The following is a 19,711-nucleotide window of genomic DNA, read 5'->3' on the forward strand; positions in this document are numbered from 1 at the left end:
GCTGATAAAGCTTTCAAAGATCCACAGGCCCCTCTGTGTCTGTGTGCGTGTGCGTGCGTGTGCGTGTGCGTGCGTGTGTGTGTGTGCGTGCGTGCGTGCGTGCGTGCGTGCGTGCGTGCGTGCGTGCGTGCGTGCGTGCGTGCGTGCGTGCGTGCGTGCGTGCGTGCGTGCGCGTGCGCGCGCGCGTGCGTGCGTGTGTGTGTGTGTTTGTGTGTGTGTGTGTTTGTGTGTGTTTGTGTGTGCGTGTCATTTTGAGGGAGTGGTACAATTAAAAGGCTGATCGAAAGTAAACAAGCTTTTAAATCGGGTTTTTGACAGCTTGAGCCAAATTTTACATGGAGACGCGGACCGTGTTAAGGCGGCGGCCCTGGTTGAGGCGCGGGGTAGACTGATCATCAGGGGGTTGATGAGTGGCGCACAATGGGTTTCAAAGGGCTGTTAAAGTCTTTTGTTTTGTTAAAGGGGTTCTAGGCAACTTCAGAGATCAAAAAAAGAAAAAACTATTGTCAAACAGTTAGTACAGTTGACTGACAACCCCTTCAGCCAATCAGCAGTTCATTCTCCTTCAGCCAATCAGCAGCTCATTTTCCCCAGCACCAGCTAATATGACGCAAGGGGACTTTAGAAGGGGCTATGCCGAAAATAGGTTGCTTTATTCGGATACATACGTGTCACCGCTAGCCTGGCATGGCCAGACTAATATCACTGCGTAGATATTAGTCTGGAATCTCTGTGTGGAACATGCATTTCCGAGGGGCAAATTCAAAAAATGCCTCTGGTGATAAACCCGGCCCATATTTGCATACTGGGCTCTGATTGGTCCCTCACAACTTTGGAGGGAGAGAAATACAATCTCTATTGAGAGGGGCCAGACCTAATCTGCCAAGGGCATTTTTTTTTTTGCAATGGCAGATTCGTCTGGAACCAGGCTATGTCACCGCCAGCCCCTGTCGGTTCTCTGATTTTTTATTTTTAAATAGGCTATGTCATGATTAATTGACCACATATATGAAGTTAAACAACTAAATTCTATTCAAACGCTATCTTAAAAGTAAATTCCGTGCCTCAAAAAAGAAGTTTGAGAGCGTTTTAAAATTTGAAAACCGAAAGTAAAAACAACGCAGAGAAAACAATGGCTGCCGTTCCATTTTTGTCGGCTGCACTCGGTTCCATTCGGTTTCACTCGAACTCGCCACACGGACGCGCACATGCGTGCGTTTCCTTTACTTCCCGGACAGAGCCTGATACCCGGATGTCAAAACATAAATAGTAGGGAAAATACGGATTTCAGAAAGAGGACTGTGTTTCAATGCAGGAAAACACCCCAGCATCATTATATAATGCGAAATATATATATATATATAAATATTTAAAAAATGTAGGCTTCAAGTTGCCTAGTATACGTTTAAGTAGGGTGGGTACCAAAAACAGCCGTGAGAGATAGCAGCGTGAGATCGGACTGTGCTCAGAACTGTTCAACAGATAATGGTGGTGGTGAATAATCAAATAAATAAATAAAAAATTCTTTAAGGACCACCAGTGAATGGTCCGTGGACCACCGAAAGGGTTCACGGACCCAAGGTTGATGACCCCTGCTGTAGAATAGTTCATCCTCCATGGAGAGAATTAAACCTCATATCACACACTATAGGCCTACTTCCCATAGCGTAATTCTTTTCGATTTCCTGTGTCTGCTGGGGCCTCTCGCTGTCTCTCTCTGTCTCGTCCTCTCTACCTCCATTTTGCAGTGAGAGAGCTCTCTGACTGAAAGCATCTGCTGAACCCCATGCTGCCGCTGCCTCAACTCTGTCCCTCAGATTTCCTTTTACAAACCACATCTGCTGAGTCGCCCCACCCCACCCCCCAACGCTCTACTCTCACTGCAAAGAAGACTACAAAAAACTGGAGAGAGCTGGTGGACAGGTGGAAAGGGAGTATCTAATCTCCCGCTTGCTTGTCTCTTATTGCTTGGCCGACAGGCCAGGAGGCGGAAATGTTTTTGCCCCTGTCCGTGTGTCCGTGTGTGGCTGTGTACAGCTCATCTCGGACACCGCTGGACTGATTGGTTTCAAACTTTGCATGCACACTCCCATTAGTCTAAGGAAGACACTCTTCCACACTTTACGTTTTGGTCTATCACTCTTGACAGGTAGGTTGTTCAATTAAAAGGAAAACCCTAGATTGCTTCGATCATGACTCAACTCCCCATATATATCTCCACCTACATAGATTTTATTTTGCCATTTTGCATTTTCTTCCAAGCACACTTTTTGCTACTTTTTGATACACGCTGAGGATGGCTTGACACTGAAACGCATCCGTGTTGCTGTTGTGCTGCATATGAATTAAAAGTACCAGAAGGACTTTGGAGTGCTGGCTATTGTCTTATTTATATACACTTTTTGCTACTATACCACTACAGATTTTGCCCCAAATTCATGGTACACACTCTTGAATCATATGATAAAGCATGTATATCGATCCGATTTTTCATATTCCATTCCAATTGACTATGATTGACTATCGACAAAGTTAGCAGAGGGGGCCTATTTTAACAAATAATTCATGGTCAAATGTACCCTAAATTTAAATCGCATATTGATAAAATATTAAGGGGCCTCTAAACAATGCATTGCCTTAAGTGATTTCACTTACACCCAAGGGCACCACATATGTTACAAATGTCACTGTTAGGTGCAGAAACATGAGTCATATGACAATGACCATATTCCATATTGTTTGCCTGTATTGGCCTATTTCTTACAAATAACACCATATATCATGAACGCAACATCTAATCAACCGTAAATTGGAATCACATAGAGCACCCCCCCCACAGCTTCCTCGTGACCTGGCGGCCGCAACCCACGACTTACACAATCCTGGCTAATCAACCCAGCTTGGTAGAGATATGCGCTCCAAGGAGAATTTCTTTCTTGTTTTGTATTGCCTTACAACAAACACCAGTGCACAGTAAAACCCCTGAGTGTTAAACGTAAGACTCAGTTTTGTCCTGTGTGGTTGTAGGCCTATGTGTAATAATAGCCATATACGCACTTAGAGACACATGCATGCAAGGCAGCTTGTAACATGCAACCCATTTTACAACACACTGCAGGAATTGGTTGATATAAATAAAAGCAAATAGTGACGACAAAAGTCAAAGTGCTAATCAGTGACACATACACTGCAGTACATGGTAGATAACACACACCACAGCATGTTATCTAAATAAGTACAAGCTATTTTCACGGTCAAGAAGGGTGATATTTATCAAGGTGATATTTACTGAAGTAATGGAAGCATTATATGAGCCTATGTTGGAGCACCATTGTCTATTTACAAGATCATGTAATTTATTTTCTCAGCATCTACGACAGAAGGTCACATTGGATGGAATAGGAAGGGAGGCAGTAAAGGTTCTGAGTCAGAATTGCATCAAGGACTACTGTGATTATGGGGTAAAACAACACAACACCTACAACATTCCTTATACGGAACTAGTTTTTGGTTGAATGGTTTTTCACAACTTCCTCATGTTGTAACCAGCAGACACATGGCTGTTTTATGGCGTCATATGAATTTTTAAATGCATCTTCCTCTGTGGTTCAATATCTTAGTAAATAATGGTGTTTCTGATGTGTTTACCTCTTACGGACGTGGTGACATGACACATGATGTGTGTGTTATGAAGCAGGGGACACAGACACAACTAGAAAAATGACAGGGAGTTGCTCACAAAACAAAATGATGTGTCTGTTAGGCAACATCTGTGGCCCATTGACTAGAACTCATTCATAAATTTACCACAGGCATGATTTCCTTGACGGAGTCACATTACTGTCACCTTACTCGCTGTGGTGGCACAGATGACAATCAATGATGTTGCCTATTTCATATCTGGCTCACCCAGACCCATGAAGGGTTCACAAACATGGGCAGGGAGTGACAGCGAGTCAGGGTGTGTGACAGAGAGTCAGGGAGTGACAAGGTGTCAGGTCACAGGTGTGATAGGGAGTGAAACAGAGCCAACAACCAATCATCAACATCCTCCATAAGTAATCTGGTCAGTAGAGACAAAACTATTTAAAAAATCTGCCGACAATTCAACCTCTCCTCATGTGGAAATGTATGATGTATGTAATCACGGGTGTGTGCATCTGCACACACCCGTATGTGTGTGTGTGTGTGTGTGTGTGTGTGTGTGTGTGTGTGTGTGTGTGTGTGTGTGTGTGTGTGTGTGTGTGTGTGTGTGTGTGTGTGTGTGTGTGTGTGTGTGTGTGTGTGTGTGTGTGTGTGTGTGTGTACGTGCACACGCGGGCATGCACATGAATAGCCTACCTTTGTGAGAAAAACAAGAACAAAGACAGGCAGACAGTTACCGGCACTGTAACGAATGGTAGAAACAGATGGAACAGAATAGAGACACCATGAAAGAACAGTAGAATACCGCTTAATTTAGACGTTGTTGAGAGAGACACTGTCACCTGACATACAGTCAGAAGAATATTATTCAACCGTTTATCTCATCAAACCAATGCTGTTTTTTCCTATACAGACATAAATAGTCTCACGCAGCCATACAATCCTAGATCTCCACCTACCAATACTGTATGTGTGTCTGGAGAAATCTAAATTCAATGCAGTGGCTAGAACAGCAGAGAAAACCCCCCAGACCTACTGCTTTGTACTGCTTTGGAAACAATCGTGATACCATCCCAATATGAAGGACCGCCTAAAGTCTTTACATTGGTTCTGAAATGCTGCTGTTTTTTTAATTTTTATTTTTTTTATTAATCCCAGTTTTAGCCCTTACATTGAATTTAGATTCACCAGACATATCGGTAGGCAGAGAGCTCCGATCATCTGGCTACCCAAGACTAATACAGACCTTGCTTCAGACAACCATTTAAGTATTAGACGCCCACTGGTTACTTATGCTGGGGCTAAAACACCTTGTTGTACAAATCACACAGGACGTCATATTCTAGCTGACCCAGTCTAAATCAATCCTCTGCATCACAGCCTACAGCCCATTTTCTCTGAAGGATGTGATTATTCCACGGTCATTGTTATTATGATGCGCCGTGCTGCACTTTGTGGCAGTCAAGGATGACACTTCCTTTTTTCCGCAGTGAAAAAGGACAAATTCATTTTTGCTTATGGTGTTAAACCCTCTTGTGCCTCCGATAGAGAACTGTTCAATAATTCATATGACGTGAAGGAGGGGCGGGGGGGGGGGGGTTGTTGAAATGCAGTTTTGGCAGCTAGAGTACAATAATAGAAAGCCATGCTGGAACTTGAAAAACCAATAAAAAGATCTTGAAAAGAAAGAGAAAGCCATGCTGGCTGCAGGGTGTTGTGGGGAGGGCTTGTTGTCACCCGGCGAAATGACCTGGTACTGCAGACACCAGTGGTGTAAAGTAACTAAGTACATTTATTCAAGTACTGTACTTAAAGGGATAGTTCACCCAAACAAATAATTATTTCTATCGATTAGTCACCCCGTGGCGACTTGAATTAATGGACATTTTTTTGTTTTTGTCGCATTCCTAAGCCAATAATTTGATGACCAGCGGACCGGTAGGCAGCGGTTCCGGTAGGAGACACAAAGGAGACTCTTTGTGTCTCCTACTGGAACCGCTGCCGGTTATCAAATTATTGGTTTAGGAATGCGACAACAACAAAAAAAAAATCCATTAATTCAAGTCTCCATGGGGTGACTAATCGATAGAAAAAGAGTAATTTTGGGGGTGAACTATCCCTTTAAGAACAATTTGGAGGATATAGCGAATGTACTCCACCACATCTCCGAGGCTTGAAAACTTTAGTTACTAGCTACTTTGTAGATTTTTTTTATTATTACAAAACATACACTAGCCACTTCAGCCCTATATACATTTGAAAATAGAACATCTACAAGCTCACAATGCGTCGCGATGAGACACACTGTGAGCTTGTAGCTCTGCTATTTTCGAAAGATTTGTATACAATGTATACATTTGAAAACTTGTGAAATGGAACATTCTGCATAATGAGTACTTTCTACTTTCATTTTTAAACCAATACTTTTGTACTTTCACTCAAGTCATATTCCGGACTTTTACTTGTAAACACTACACCTTCAGTAAGCTGTATGTGACATTGGATGTCTGAAGTTTGCTGATAACACAGAATCAGGTTTATTCACCATGTTAACACTATAAAGAACATGACCTGATGTTTGGTTTCCTTAGTAAGCTAGGCACAGTTTACATAGATTTCAAACAACAAAGACCACAGACCACTTTGCAGACGTTTGCAATCAATGATGGTAAGGAGTGACGCTGGTAACAAACTGACTACCGCGTGGCTCATATGACAGCAAATGACTTAATTTACATGAACTCCCCTTTGCGCAGCCTTCTGCATGTGACCATTAATGGTATCTCTCATGAAACCCTAACATTGTGACGAAATTGGCCCCGTTAGCACAATGAATAAACGGGTTAGTGTGTCTGGGATTTTCCCCGTTGAGTTTCCCAGGTCCTGCAATGGGGCAGCATTAGCCTGCAGCTTAGGGAGGCAATAACATGACTGGAAAGTCAAATCCTGGCAAAAAAAGTTGGGTGAATGTAGCAGAGGCAGAGGTCTTACACGGCACGCCCCCCCCTGATCAATGATGCATGTCACCGAGGACCTGACGTGGAGGATGCACACAGAGACTGTGGCAAAGAACGCGAGGCAACGCCTGCACCACCTCAGGCAGCTGAGCAAATTCAAGGTCTCAGAGAAGATCCTGAAATCTTTCTACTCTGCTACAACCCAGAGCATGCTGACAGGGACCATCTCTCTATGTGGTATGGAAATAGCTCTTCCCACCACCTGTGATTGCTACAGAAGGTGGTGAGGTATGCTCTGCTGAGGGGGGCACCACAGGTAGCCTCCCGTTCTACCTGTACTTTAACTTGACTTCTATCTTATTTATGCATTTTTTCTTATTTATATTTTTTAATTAGAATAAGTATTGTTACTTTTTTAAATGATATTGTTTGGTGTGTTATACAGTCTCTGCGGCACATGTCCTACCAACATTTCACAGTTTATGTATCAGTGAGTCGTGTCAAACTCCCTCTTCATTCTTCACGTTAGAAAAATAAAAAAATAAATACCGGTACATTAATTAATTAATAATATTATATACATACATTAATTAATTAATAATATTATATACATTTTGTGTGTGTGTGTGTGTGTGTGTGTGTGTGTGTGTGTGTGTGTGTGTGGGGGGCACTGTACGTGAATGAGAAAGAAATGGAGGGGAAAACTGAAACAGTTCACTCTACAGACAATTGAAATGTGATTGTGAGAAAGACGTGACAGTCTCATGTTGCACCAGTGTTATGAGCTTGCTTCCCCAAGGCTAACACACACACACACACACACACACACACACACACACACACACACACACACACACACACACACACACACACACACACACACACACACACACACACACACACACACACACACACACACACGCACAAAGCCACACAGATCCATCTAGGAAATGAGAGTGGGTCTCATCCGAGGATAATGGTCCATCAAAAGCCATGATGGTTTCCTCTGGAAGAACAAATGGCAGCAAATGGCATCTTGATTGAATCACAACATAGTCATGTATACCAGATGGCAAAAAAGGTCTTGCATCTCACCCAACACGCCAAAGAAAAACAAATGTGCACACAGGGTCCATTTCACTGGCCACGTGCCATGTTCTAAACCAACCATGGGAGTGTACAGGAGAGTCTAATCATGGAGAGCAAAAGCAGTGAAGTGGTTTCCTGGTGAAGTGGATAATGTCCAGTCTCCCAGCAGGGAAAATAAAAGACGTCACATAACTACTAAGCTAAGGGTTTGATATTGTGTTACAGACTTTGATCGCAGTGGCTGCAAATCCCCCTCAAAGCATCATGGTAACACACTGTATCTCTCAACATTAAACCAACACCTATTGCTTCGCAGTGCCAATTTTCTTCATTTAGAATTCCTAAATACTGCCAGAGCTCTCTGAAAAGAACAATACTGTCAACATTTCAATAGCCGTGTTATCTGTGCAGAAATACGGCACAGACAGTTTTTTTTTTTCTTCCGTTCAGCTTTTAATACCCTGCACATCAAATTAATTGTGGTGTCATGGAGGCGAGTGTGGGGATTTAACAATAGCAACCAATCCTGTTAAAGGGCCCTTAAATCATGGATTTAACTAAACAGCCATCTTTGAACACTTGTTTAGACTGGAGAAGAAAAAGTAATCTAACAAAAAGTATGGTAGCACTTGCTGTTAATGCATTATAAACATACTCATAATAAGGCATTATAATCTGCTTATGTCACTGCATAATTACTCGGGAACAGTGCAAGTTGGGAATGCATGCCCCACCTGGTTTTGTAACCATGTCCATATTATGGAGATCTCTGTATCTGTCTGCCTCTGCCTGTGGCCCTTTTATGCCTGTATATGGAGATCTCTCTGTCTGTCTGTCTGTCTGTCTGTCTGTCTGTCTGTCTGTCTGTCTGTCTGTCTGTCTGTCTGTCTGTCTGTCTGTCTGTATGTCTGTATGTCTGTCTGCCTTTGTTCCTTTTATGCCCATATATGGAGATCCCTGATCAGTATATGCCCATATATGGCATATTGGTTGGATCGGCAGTTCTGGACAACCGGATCTCCATATATGCCTTTTGGGGCGGAGGTTATTTTTTGGCCTAATAGGAGAGTGTGTGTTCAAAGTTTCACACCGATCAGTCCAGCGGTGTCCGAGATTAGCCGCTCACAGACAGACAGACTTACCGAGCAAAAACATGATCCGCCCTGGTGGAGATTTTTTAGAGAGTAGCTTAGCACTGGCTAAACTACTCTACAAAACATGAAATCTAAGTGCCTCCCTTGGAAGATAAAACCTCTAGGGTTCAAAGCACAATCTATATATATGCTGTGGTTTTGTCAGTACAAGTGAGGGGCTTCATGAGTTGTGCACTGTGACACAGAGACAGATTCATACTGTACTGTATGTGCGTGAGAAAGAGAGAGAAAGAGAGAGATTGACGAGGTACCTGTAAGCATGTGACCTGTACCTGTGATTATGTGTGTTTCACTCTACATCCCACGTCCATTTATTTGTGTGTGTGTGTGTGTGTGGGTGCGGGGGTGGGGGGGCTGGCTACACGTTGGACTTGATTGGATTGGAAGGGGGAGGGGAGTGTGGTGGTTTCATTGGAAAGGATGTATCGGAAAAGTAATCTGGCAGAATGGCTGATCGACCAACAGTAGCAGCAGGACATCAAAAACCAAACACAGCTGACTTGAAACAGCATGGAGACTGCCAGGAGGAGACAACTTCACTTCAATGTGCATGCCAGTGTAGGCCAAATGATTTCCAATGGTGTACAGTATGTGCATGTGTGGTCACTGATCTTAGTTGCCAGTGTTACAAGGTACAGTACAATGATAATAAACTAACTACAGCACAACTGTTCTTGACTTGACTAAAATATAAGTTCACTTTGGCTGAAGAGAATGACATTTGGAATGGCGGCCGGTCGGTCATTTCCCTTAAACACACAAGTTTGCAAGGTCAGCCGTTCATACAGTCACCCATCCCCATCCCCATGACCCCATCCACTCAGCCTGCCAACTCGCAACTAAAGCTGGCAAATACCACCTGGGAAAGCCAACCACTGGGTTCCACAGACGTGGCACAAAATATTTCAATCTGTTGCAATAGAACCAGATGCCGCCTGTCCCGTTCAATGACATTCTTTGCAAAGCTCTCAGCTGATGCTCAATGGAAATACTCAGAAGCTTCCATTGTTTATTGAGTTATGTGTTGTCATCACGCGTGATGGCTGAAGTGGTAGGCTACAACAAAAATGTGTTGATCAAAAAGAGTTGCACCTTTGGCAAAGGTGCATATGCATATAGAATGTTTCAATTTCAAAGACATGGTGTACAGTAAAGAAACAAGATATGACAAGTCATAATATAGCCGCCAGCGGCAGGCTTTTTTTGCCCCAAAACAGTCTATCACAGTAGAACCGAAATAGCAGAAAATGACTACATTACCCATGAGGCATTCTGAACGTACAACGCGCCCCCCTCTACCATTAAGTTACAGTGTCCAAGTTACAATACACAAAATACACCAAAATAATACTTTTCAATGGACTACTTGGGTAGCACTGATAACATTAACCACAGTAAGGTTCATAAAGTTTGTAGATGAGATGTTAACATTGTTAGTTCAGTCACGGTGACGACGTTAGCATTAACGTTAGCCGCATGCTAACGCTAAACGTCCGTTAGCTTAGCAACACGCTAACGGCTCATATTAAGTTGGTTTGGCTAATAATCATTAATCCCAACTAATGCCAACACAGTAATGGATGTAAACGTTCACAGACATGCTTTGGACATTATTATCAGGTTGCATTATGAACCAGCAGTTACACAATACAAGTAGCAGGCCATGCTAGCAGCTAACAACATACCAAGGCGGGTGCTGTAAACGACGGCCGTCCATTGGCTAGGACGGCCGTCCATTGGCTTTAAAGTAGTGTCTCCCCATTGGCTGTGAAGTAGTGAAGGACAGCCAGGACAGCCAATAGCAAAAAAAAGTGTTGAATACATGTCGGAAATCTGTCGGGTCAGAGTCAGAGTGAATACAGAGCCGCGCTTTCAGCTGGCGGCTAAAAACGAACTATATAGGGATGGCTTCAGAGAGGATTTTAAACAAACAGTGCTGTGGTCCTGCAGTTACTGTTGGTGCTGGGTAGCAGAAAAGTGCTGCAGCAGTTTCATTACTTATTCCTGGGAATAGAAAAAGTTGCCTATTGGCTGTGACTCCAGCCATAAAACAGCACCGTAGTTAATTTAGTGTTTTAATAGAATGGGTCTTTTTTCCCTTTCCCTTCTCAGAATTTCATTATGGCGTGAGTCACACTGAAATGTGGGTGAATTGAGTACAGCTAAATGGAGATGGTAGACCTGCCTATTCTACTATCAAGTCACCTTTAAGTTTTCCCTTCATGTTATTATTATTTTCCTGGAAGTAACCGCTTCCCATGCAGCTTGGGGTGGCCCCAATTTGACTGTAAAATGTCAGGCAAGATAAAGATCATTTACTGGGCCTCCATTTACGTCAGGGACATGTAACAGTTATTTGGAATGGGGCGTTGGGCTGCATGGGAAGTGGATCAGGTCATCCGGGGGTTAGATGATCTCAGCATCATCCTTGAGAGCTTGGGAAAGGGGAGAGTCATCCATGAGTAAGCGCATACACATGCACACATGCATTATACACACAAGCACACGTGTAAAGAGGAGGGGGGGGCAGGACATCTGTTCGCACAGGTTTGTGCTCTCCATATTAATGAATTGCTTACCACAATTGTGTGTTAGTTGTTGAAGGTGCTCTGAATCTGTAACTTAGACTCCATATTAAAGACAAAAGGTACTCTGCAGGTTTAACTTTTTGGTTCAACTTACTGGCCTTACTACTGGGAACTGTACATGCTCCAGGGAAGAGAAGAAACAGTTTTTGCCCAGTTTTTGCTTTTTTTAAAAAGTCATACTGTGACTGAAACTTTTTCAACTAGACAATTTTTGGGGGGATATTATATATTTTTCACAATAACGGTTCAAATGTTTTTTTTTTTTTTTTTTCACATATCATATATCATACATAACGCAACCAAGTAAAAATCTGGCTCAATATAGAATGTATGTGTATACTATAGTTTGGCCATGATGGACTTTGCAACGCCAGAAGAGACAGCAGGTAAGAGTTTCGGGCTAAGGGGTACCCAATACTAATTATCATGCAGTCCTATTTGGACACTATCACAGAGAGACAGGATGCATAGAGATGCTGTATAGAGATGTTAACAGAGGCCAATGGAAACCATGACTAGACAGTTATGACACACTGCGGTAATTTGGTATTACTCAATGTGTGTTCTTGAACTGACATGTTCGTTAAACTTGTCGAAACATTGTGTAAACAGATATAGACTTCCTATATTCTGCAGTCACACATCTGCAGAAGTGCTGCGATCACGCAACCGCAAGAGGCCAAGCAGCAAAGACTAATCTCTTCCCACAGAAATAAAGAGTTGCGACCTCACATGGCCCTGTGACACACACATGCATCACACATGAGTAAGTACATTTGTCATACTGACACGCGTACATGTGCACAAACACACACGCACGCACGCACGCACGCACGCACGCACGCACGCACGCACGCACGCACGCACGCACGCACGCACGCACGCACGCACGCACGCACGCACACACACACACACACACACACACACACACACACACACACACACACACACACACACACACACACACACACACACACACACACACACACGTTTGATGATAACGTTGAAATTGTCATCAGGTAACGTTGAAATTATCATTAGGCATTGTTGAAATGGTGAGTGAGAAATTAGCAGCCAGGAGAATGAGACTAGCAGGACACTGCCAAAGAGACATCAAGAGCTGCCAGCCAGCAAATTGGTGCAGTGGGAACCAACACACGGGCACCGGTCACAAGGACGTCCCACATTAACATATGTGGATGTACTCAAGAAAGATGCAGGAGGACCTATACTGTAATGTAGCCTGACAGTGCGTCGCGGGTTCGAGTCCCGATCCCGACGACTTTTGCTGCATGTCACTCCCCATCTCTCTCTCCCCTTTTCTTGTCAACCTACTGTCCTATCAATAAAGGCATAAAAAGCCCTAAAATAAAGAAGAAAGATGCACCAACGAGCCAGATGTATGGAGGACGACCTAGAGAGACCCTCATCCTCACCACTCCCTACCCTCTCTCCTTTCCTGCTGTCCTTACCCCCTCCCTCTACCCCTTCCCCTCAAACCCTTGCCGTCTGCTGAAACCCAAATAATGGGGTTAGTGATGTTTGACGACACATGATCCACAATCTATCTCACCCTTGTTCTCCATCAATATTCATCCCTTCCTTAATTCATTCTCTTCGTCCCTCATGTCCGTTCTGTCACCCCGGCCCTGCCTCACTTCCTTGCCCCATTTCTATCTGCCCCCCTCCCTTCTTTCCTCCATCCTCTCTCCTTCCCTTCTTATCTACTTCTGACCTCCCCAACCCCCTTCGATTACTCCTTTCCTTTTAGACAAACAGGAAAAGTACACTCCAGTAATCAGAGATGAGGGACGACATGTCAACAGCCTCAATGTGCACAGTCATGATAAGAGACCCTCCCCCCCTGGTCGCCATAGACGCCGAGGAGGAGGGGATTGCACTGCTGTTTTACAAGCATGCTGAGTCCCAAGTTTTTTGATGAATGGAAAATCATCACAAAATGATCATGTCCTTATTCTGTCATTCATTTACTCATGCATTAGTTTCTCTGTCATTAGTTCCTTTACTCATTCTCCCATTTTCTATAGCGCTTAATCTAATTCAGCGCAATACCAAGCATGTACTAGATGGGTGACGAATCTATCTCAGTCTACCAAAGACATATTTTTTATGAGGATTTTTTTTTGCTTCGGGTAAATTAGAACGAAGGCTTATTTGAGAAGGAGTGAGGCCTACACTGAAACCAAACATTTGTGATGAAAGATGACCGCTTGATATCCGCTCTCACCCATCTCCTCTCCTCTAGCATCAAAGACATAATGGCAAATGTATCTACTGATAAATGAGACCTGATGATTGATGAAGACCCATGTTGTGTTGAAACGTTGTCCATGACTCCTTAGTCCTCATTAAAGTGAATTTCTGGGAGCTACTGTACATCGCAGTGTGTGGACTTCTCTTCTTTTAATTTTGAATTTATTTTATTTTATTTGCTTTATTGCTAAATTAGTTGTAACTGTAATTGTATTCTTGCTCTGTAAAGCACTTTGAGCTGCATTTCATGTCATGAAAGGTGTTATACAAATAAAGTTTATTATTATTATTATATTATTAATTGTGCGTATTTCTGTCCAGCAACTGTTACACACATTTTTTGGATGTGCGTGCTTCCTTGGACTATTAATTTAATACACTCTCACACTAGTGGCCTTACCTAAACCAAAAACATCATGCGTTATGATAAAGGCCACCACAATGTTTCTAGCATTATGTATGTTTGTTGCCATCCATATTAGCACGTTAGTCATTCAGTGTTGCAATGTCTCCACTGTGGTTTTGAAGACGGTTCAAACTGAACGTTTAACGGCCAAATTCTCAGCAGGGACTTGCAAAGAGAGGAAATTGAAAGTTGTGGGGGCGATAAAAGCATCACACACTTTCCACTGTCACCTCTTCTGGTTTTGCTCATGAACCCTCTGTTCACATGGTGAGGCAGTACAGGCTCAAGGCTGTTTGAGACACACACACACACACACACACACACACACACACACACACACACACACACGCAAGTGTCCTTCAGGAGCTTTCACTGAGGCCAACATACGTACAGTGTAAAGGCACATACTGTACAGACAGAGGACCTGCTGTATGTGGTGACTGGTGAGCAAACATAGTGAGCAAGCAGGAAGATCTAAGACACAGGCTGCTCTTTCTGTTAGAAGGTCACAAATGCCCAATAAGACATCTGAAAGAATGGCAGCCTCTTGAACTATCGATTTAATCACTCTCTTTGCTATGGTTTTCTCGCAGGGGTATTGGTATAGGGTAAGGAGAACACATTCCATCAATACAATGCATAGGCTATTTAATCCAATAAATCCTTGCGATTTTATTTGTTTTTGGTGCAAGGCCAAGTCTCCATCATTGGGTTATTGAAAACGCATGAATGTCACACCGCTTTACTACGACCCAGTGATTACAGCGAGACCAAGACGTGGAGAGTGATAAAAACAAGACATTTAGTAGTGGCAACATGGGTGATAATTGAAAGAAGGGGTGTTATATCACACTTGTGCCAAGCGTTGTTGTTATGGGACAGAGACATCCACGTTCTATTTCCATACAGAAGGAAACCAACAGCATCCTACAGATACAGATCGATGGGTGTGCAAAAAGGAGGGATATTACTATTAGTGTGAAACTGATGTAAATTGATTCACACTGGAGGGCCTGGTCGTGCTCCTGCATAAGGATGTGCATATTTTGGTTGCATGTGCACCCAACAGTGCAGCGAGGATCAATGCGAACTCGGCACATTTAATGGTGTGTGTGTGTGTGTGTGTGTGTGTGTGTGTGTGTGTGTGTGTGTGTGTGTGTGTGTGTGTGTGTGTGTGTGTGTAAAAAGAGAGAAAGGAGGCGGGAAACACAGAGGCAAAACTTAGATACTGTAGAGCCCAAAATAGAACACGGAAGAGAGGGAGGGAGAGAGATAGAACACGCATTTGTGGTGTGTTCTGTGTGTGTGTGTGTGTGTGTGTGTGTGTGTGTGTGTGTGTGTGTGTGTGTGTGTGTGTGTGTGTGTGTGTGTGTGTGTGTGTGTGAGATCAATGATGAACACAGAATGTGTTTGCCCTGTAAGTAGAATGTATCCATTTATATGTTGGCTATTCAAAAATAGAAGATCTACAAGCTCACATGTGCAAGGTTGCACCGTATATCTGCTTTTTTTCATTTTTTTTAAAGATCTTGAAAGTGTTTGAAAAATGTATAATAGGCTATAGTATATAAAGGCCTATATTTATTTTTTACACAAATCTTCTCTTCTGGGCGTCCCTGGCACAAAATCCTTTCAAATGAGCGTCCGTGCCAAATATACATTAATTTGGCATGAAAAGTTTGAGAACCACTGATTTAAGCAACATAAATGAATGAGTGCCTGAATGTGTCCAGTAGCCTAATGTCCAGCACTGCTGTAGTGGTTGAGTTATTAAAAAATAAAACTTGTTGGCAAGACCTCATCATTTTGCAGAAACTGCAGCTATAGCAATTAACCATTCCTGACTGTGTGTGTGTGTGTGTGTGTGTGTGTGTGTGTGTGTGTGTGTGTGTGTGTGTGTGTGTGTGTGTGTGTGTGTGTGTGTGTGTGTGTGTGTGTGTGTGTGTGTGTGTGTGTGTGTGTGTGAGCGAGAGAGAGAGCCAGAGAGAGCGAGAGACAGATAGAGTGAGTGAGTGAGTGAGTGAGTGAGTGAGTGTTTGGGCGTGTGCCAGTGCGTGCGTGACTCTGGGACAGTGAAGACAACATCAGATCAGGGCTGAATGAGTGAACCTTTTAAAAAGTTCCATCTAGTGACTTTGAAAGGGCCTTTAGTGGTTCTCAACCTTTTCACGCCGTGACTCCCCAAAATAATCATATTTGATTTTGAGGGACCCCCCACCCTGACAAGCTTCTGGGATGTAGGAGTTGAGGCATTACATTTTCGGTTCCACAGATAAATATTGTGAAAATAGCATTGACCAATGTTTGACCAGTTTTATAGTATACTTTGTTGATTACTTTTTTTCTCCTCCTTTTTTTAGGGGAATAAAAGGGTCTTAAAAGTCCTTAAATTGTCACTTCACTGTCATCTGTGGACCTTAAATTGTCACTTCACTGTCATCTGTGGACCCCCCATATTGGGGGTCCCACTCCCAACCCAACGGGTTGAGAACCACTGATCTAACCCAACATCTATAACCTATATGGAGTGCTGAATCTTCACCGTGGAATGTTTTATCAGACTATTAATAAAGTAAAATAAATACAAAATCAAACTCACCTCTTCCACAGTCAGTGGCATACATATCCTGTACTCCTTCAGTAACATCTTTCCTTGACGTGTGTCTTGGATTGTGTGACAACAACGTAGTAGTAACGGTTTCCTCTTCTTGCAGTGTTTTATTGAAAGCCCTGGGTTTGGTAATGCATGTGGAGAGCCTTCCTTGCGCAGCGCGACCGACCGCAGCCCAGAAAATACACCAAACAAAAAGAGACAGACAGCCGGCTACAAAATAATAAGCTCGAAGTTGTCCGGTCTCATCGGAGAGAAATAGGTCTCAGGAGGGCAGGAACTTAGGAGAAGAACAGTATAGTCGAAAAAGGATCGCACTCATCAACGGTAAACAAGGAAATGTTCTTCTTCAAGCCAGTATCCTGCGTCTGGGTTCTATGTGGTGCCGAGGGAAAAATGTGCCAAGCAGATGTTGTCACTTTGTACAAATGCTTGTTGGAAGAAGTGCAGCTTTCTGACTAAAAAAGCCAAGGCACGATATACCTTCGCCTAAAAAAAAGCAATGGTCATCACCAGTTAAAAAAAAAAGAATCTAGTCGCTTTTCGGTGTCTGAAATAGATGTAAAGAAGCAAACACACACTGAGGATGTGGAGATTCAGACATTCAAGCCCCCTCCTGTCAAAGAATGAAGCTCCTCCGTCTCTCAGAGCGACGACGCGATACTTTGCTGCTGCAGCCACGGAAACACGCGCTGGACCGGACAGGAAGCGAGGGGGTGCGAGGGGAGTGAGCGTTATTTCACCCCCCACCCCCTCACAATTTTAGGGTGGTTTATTAGTACAAAAGATGACAGTAGACTACACTACACATGCCAGTACAGTGGGAATGGGATATAGATATAATAGCCTATATATCTTTAAAAGCGCGCGAACACACACACACACACACACACACACACACACACACACACACACACACACACACACACACACACACACACACACACACACACACACACACACACACACGCACGAGGTTTGATTGATTGATTGAATACTTTATTAACAGTTTGCAAAGACAAGCACAGGGAAGTACAGTTCAATACAAGGTTTGTTATGAGGAGTTTAAACCCAAGAAAGTAGCCTACTGGCGTGTTTCCATTGTGGTCCTTTCTACTCAATTAATCGAATAATTGATATAGCGAATAGCGCCTAAAAAACATGATGCCACTGCCAACACCAACATCATGACAATTAACATGATGATAACATGATGTTGAAGTAACAATGCTTGACTAAGACTTTTTGATTGTGCAATATGGATTGACTGTGAAATATTGTGTATTTTTTTTTACTTTCTATCTGAGTCTGATGATGTTGGCTTTTTATGTTAATGTTTTCCTTTTTTTGTGTTTTGATGTACTTTATTTAGTAAGACATGAGAACATCAGTACATGGAAGTACAAATTCACAATACAAGGTCTACTAAACTGGGAGACTCATTACTGAGCTTGTTTAAGATGAGATCCCCACATGTTATCCTTTTAACAACATTTAATAACCTTTGACTGTACTACCTGTACTGTACTGTTAACAATCTTGTTAATAAAGTATTCAATCAATACCTTTTTTTTTTCCATTCCCAACTTTTTTTTGTTTTAACTCAGAAATATCACTTACAGCACATTAAAGAGTCTCATCAACACTGCAATACACATTCTATCAACAAGCTATAGCATTTATTGTGTGCCAATAAAAAAAAGTGGAAATGTGAGTACTTTGTCCTCCATTGATTTGAAATTTGGGATGTGCTACCTTTTTGGGGATTTTTTAAATTCCTATTTTGATATTCTATCAACAAGCTTTAATTGGTGTTTTCGGTCAGGCCTCATTCCATTCCCTATTCTCTCCTCCAAGGAAGCAGGGAAAATCACTGACCTACATTAGCTTTATTCATGGGAGCAATGAAGCCTCTCGGGGCAGTGGGCTGTGTGAAAGGAGGATTGGATCTGAACGGATTGATGCTGATGCAAATATTAAAGTGACACCATCTGTTGCTCTGCGGTCATTGCAGGCAGTGTTGTTCACTCATTCCTACATCCTTTGGTCTCTTTCTTTCATTCATAAGGTTCTTCATTCATGTTAAACCAGTTGATTCATAAGTGGTACAAATGGCATAATTTCACTTACTTTATTAAAAAAAAAAATACAGTTCCTTAATTAGATCATTATTGGACAAATTCAAGAATCATTTGCCAGTGAACATAGATGAAGAAATAAGAAACTTCAACAATGGAAACCAGTCAAATAGTGCAAGGCTGATTTTGTCTCTATTAATAGTATCATATCATAGATTGATATTCTTGTCTGCGATAAAATAAAAAGTTGACCATAAGAATTATGAGACAACTGTCAATGTATTTTGATGTTAATGTATGAAATATCCCAATAACAATCCCATGTATTAACAAGGGTGTTATACCCTAATCAAATTAAATATGATAAAATCTGAGATTTGTCCCCATTCTCCTCCATTAATGGACTAAAGTGAGCTGATTTTGTTTATACGTATATGCTAAGGCTACCCAATAATGAACCACATAATTGTCCTGTTTATTTGTTTTGTTCAATATTAAAAAAGCATTTCCCAGTTAGCCTATATAAAACTGTCAGTTCTGGCTAAGATTAAATAAACTAATATCATTTTAATAAACATACCCTCCTGGAGAGTTTATAAACAGAAAGTTGGATTTATTTGATGAGCTGCCTTAATTTTGGCCTGACATTTGTGAATATTTGTTTTTTTTTTTGTTTTTTTTTAATTCCTTTGTTTTTATATAGCTAATTTCCCTATACTTTTCAGAATATGCAGTTTCAAGTGAGACAAATTGACATTTCATGAACCCATTAATCTTAGTCAGGGTCGCAGAAGAAACAGTTCCGGCAGAGAATCCCAGTTTTCCATATCCCAGACCACATTAGCTACATCCAACTGGAGGATCCCGAAGTGTTCCAATAGAGGGTATGCGCATGCTTAAAGTGAATGG

The 19,711-nt window shown here is 42.3% G+C and overlaps 1 protein-coding gene across 1 annotated transcript in view; it reads right to left on the minus strand.

Moving 5' to 3' along the window:
• The window catches only part of LOC311063367 (cytoplasmic phosphatidylinositol transfer protein 1-like), a 92,390-nt gene extending 75,029 nt beyond the window's left edge, over window positions 1-17,361 (minus strand). Inside the window, 1 exon segment of the mRNA XM_084082780.1 lies at window positions 16,713-17,361. Within this exon segment, the coding sequence (XP_083938906.1) occupies window positions 16,713-16,760 (48 nt within the window). The 5' untranslated portion in view covers window positions 16,761-17,361.
• Window positions 17,362-19,711: the final 2,350 nt, after the last annotated feature.

The sequence above is a fragment of the Gymnoscopelus microlampas genome (assembly GCF_963454915.1).
Source record: "Gymnoscopelus microlampas genome assembly, chromosome: 2".
Classification (NCBI taxonomy): domain Eukaryota; kingdom Metazoa; phylum Chordata; class Actinopteri; order Myctophiformes; family Myctophidae; genus Gymnoscopelus; species Gymnoscopelus microlampas.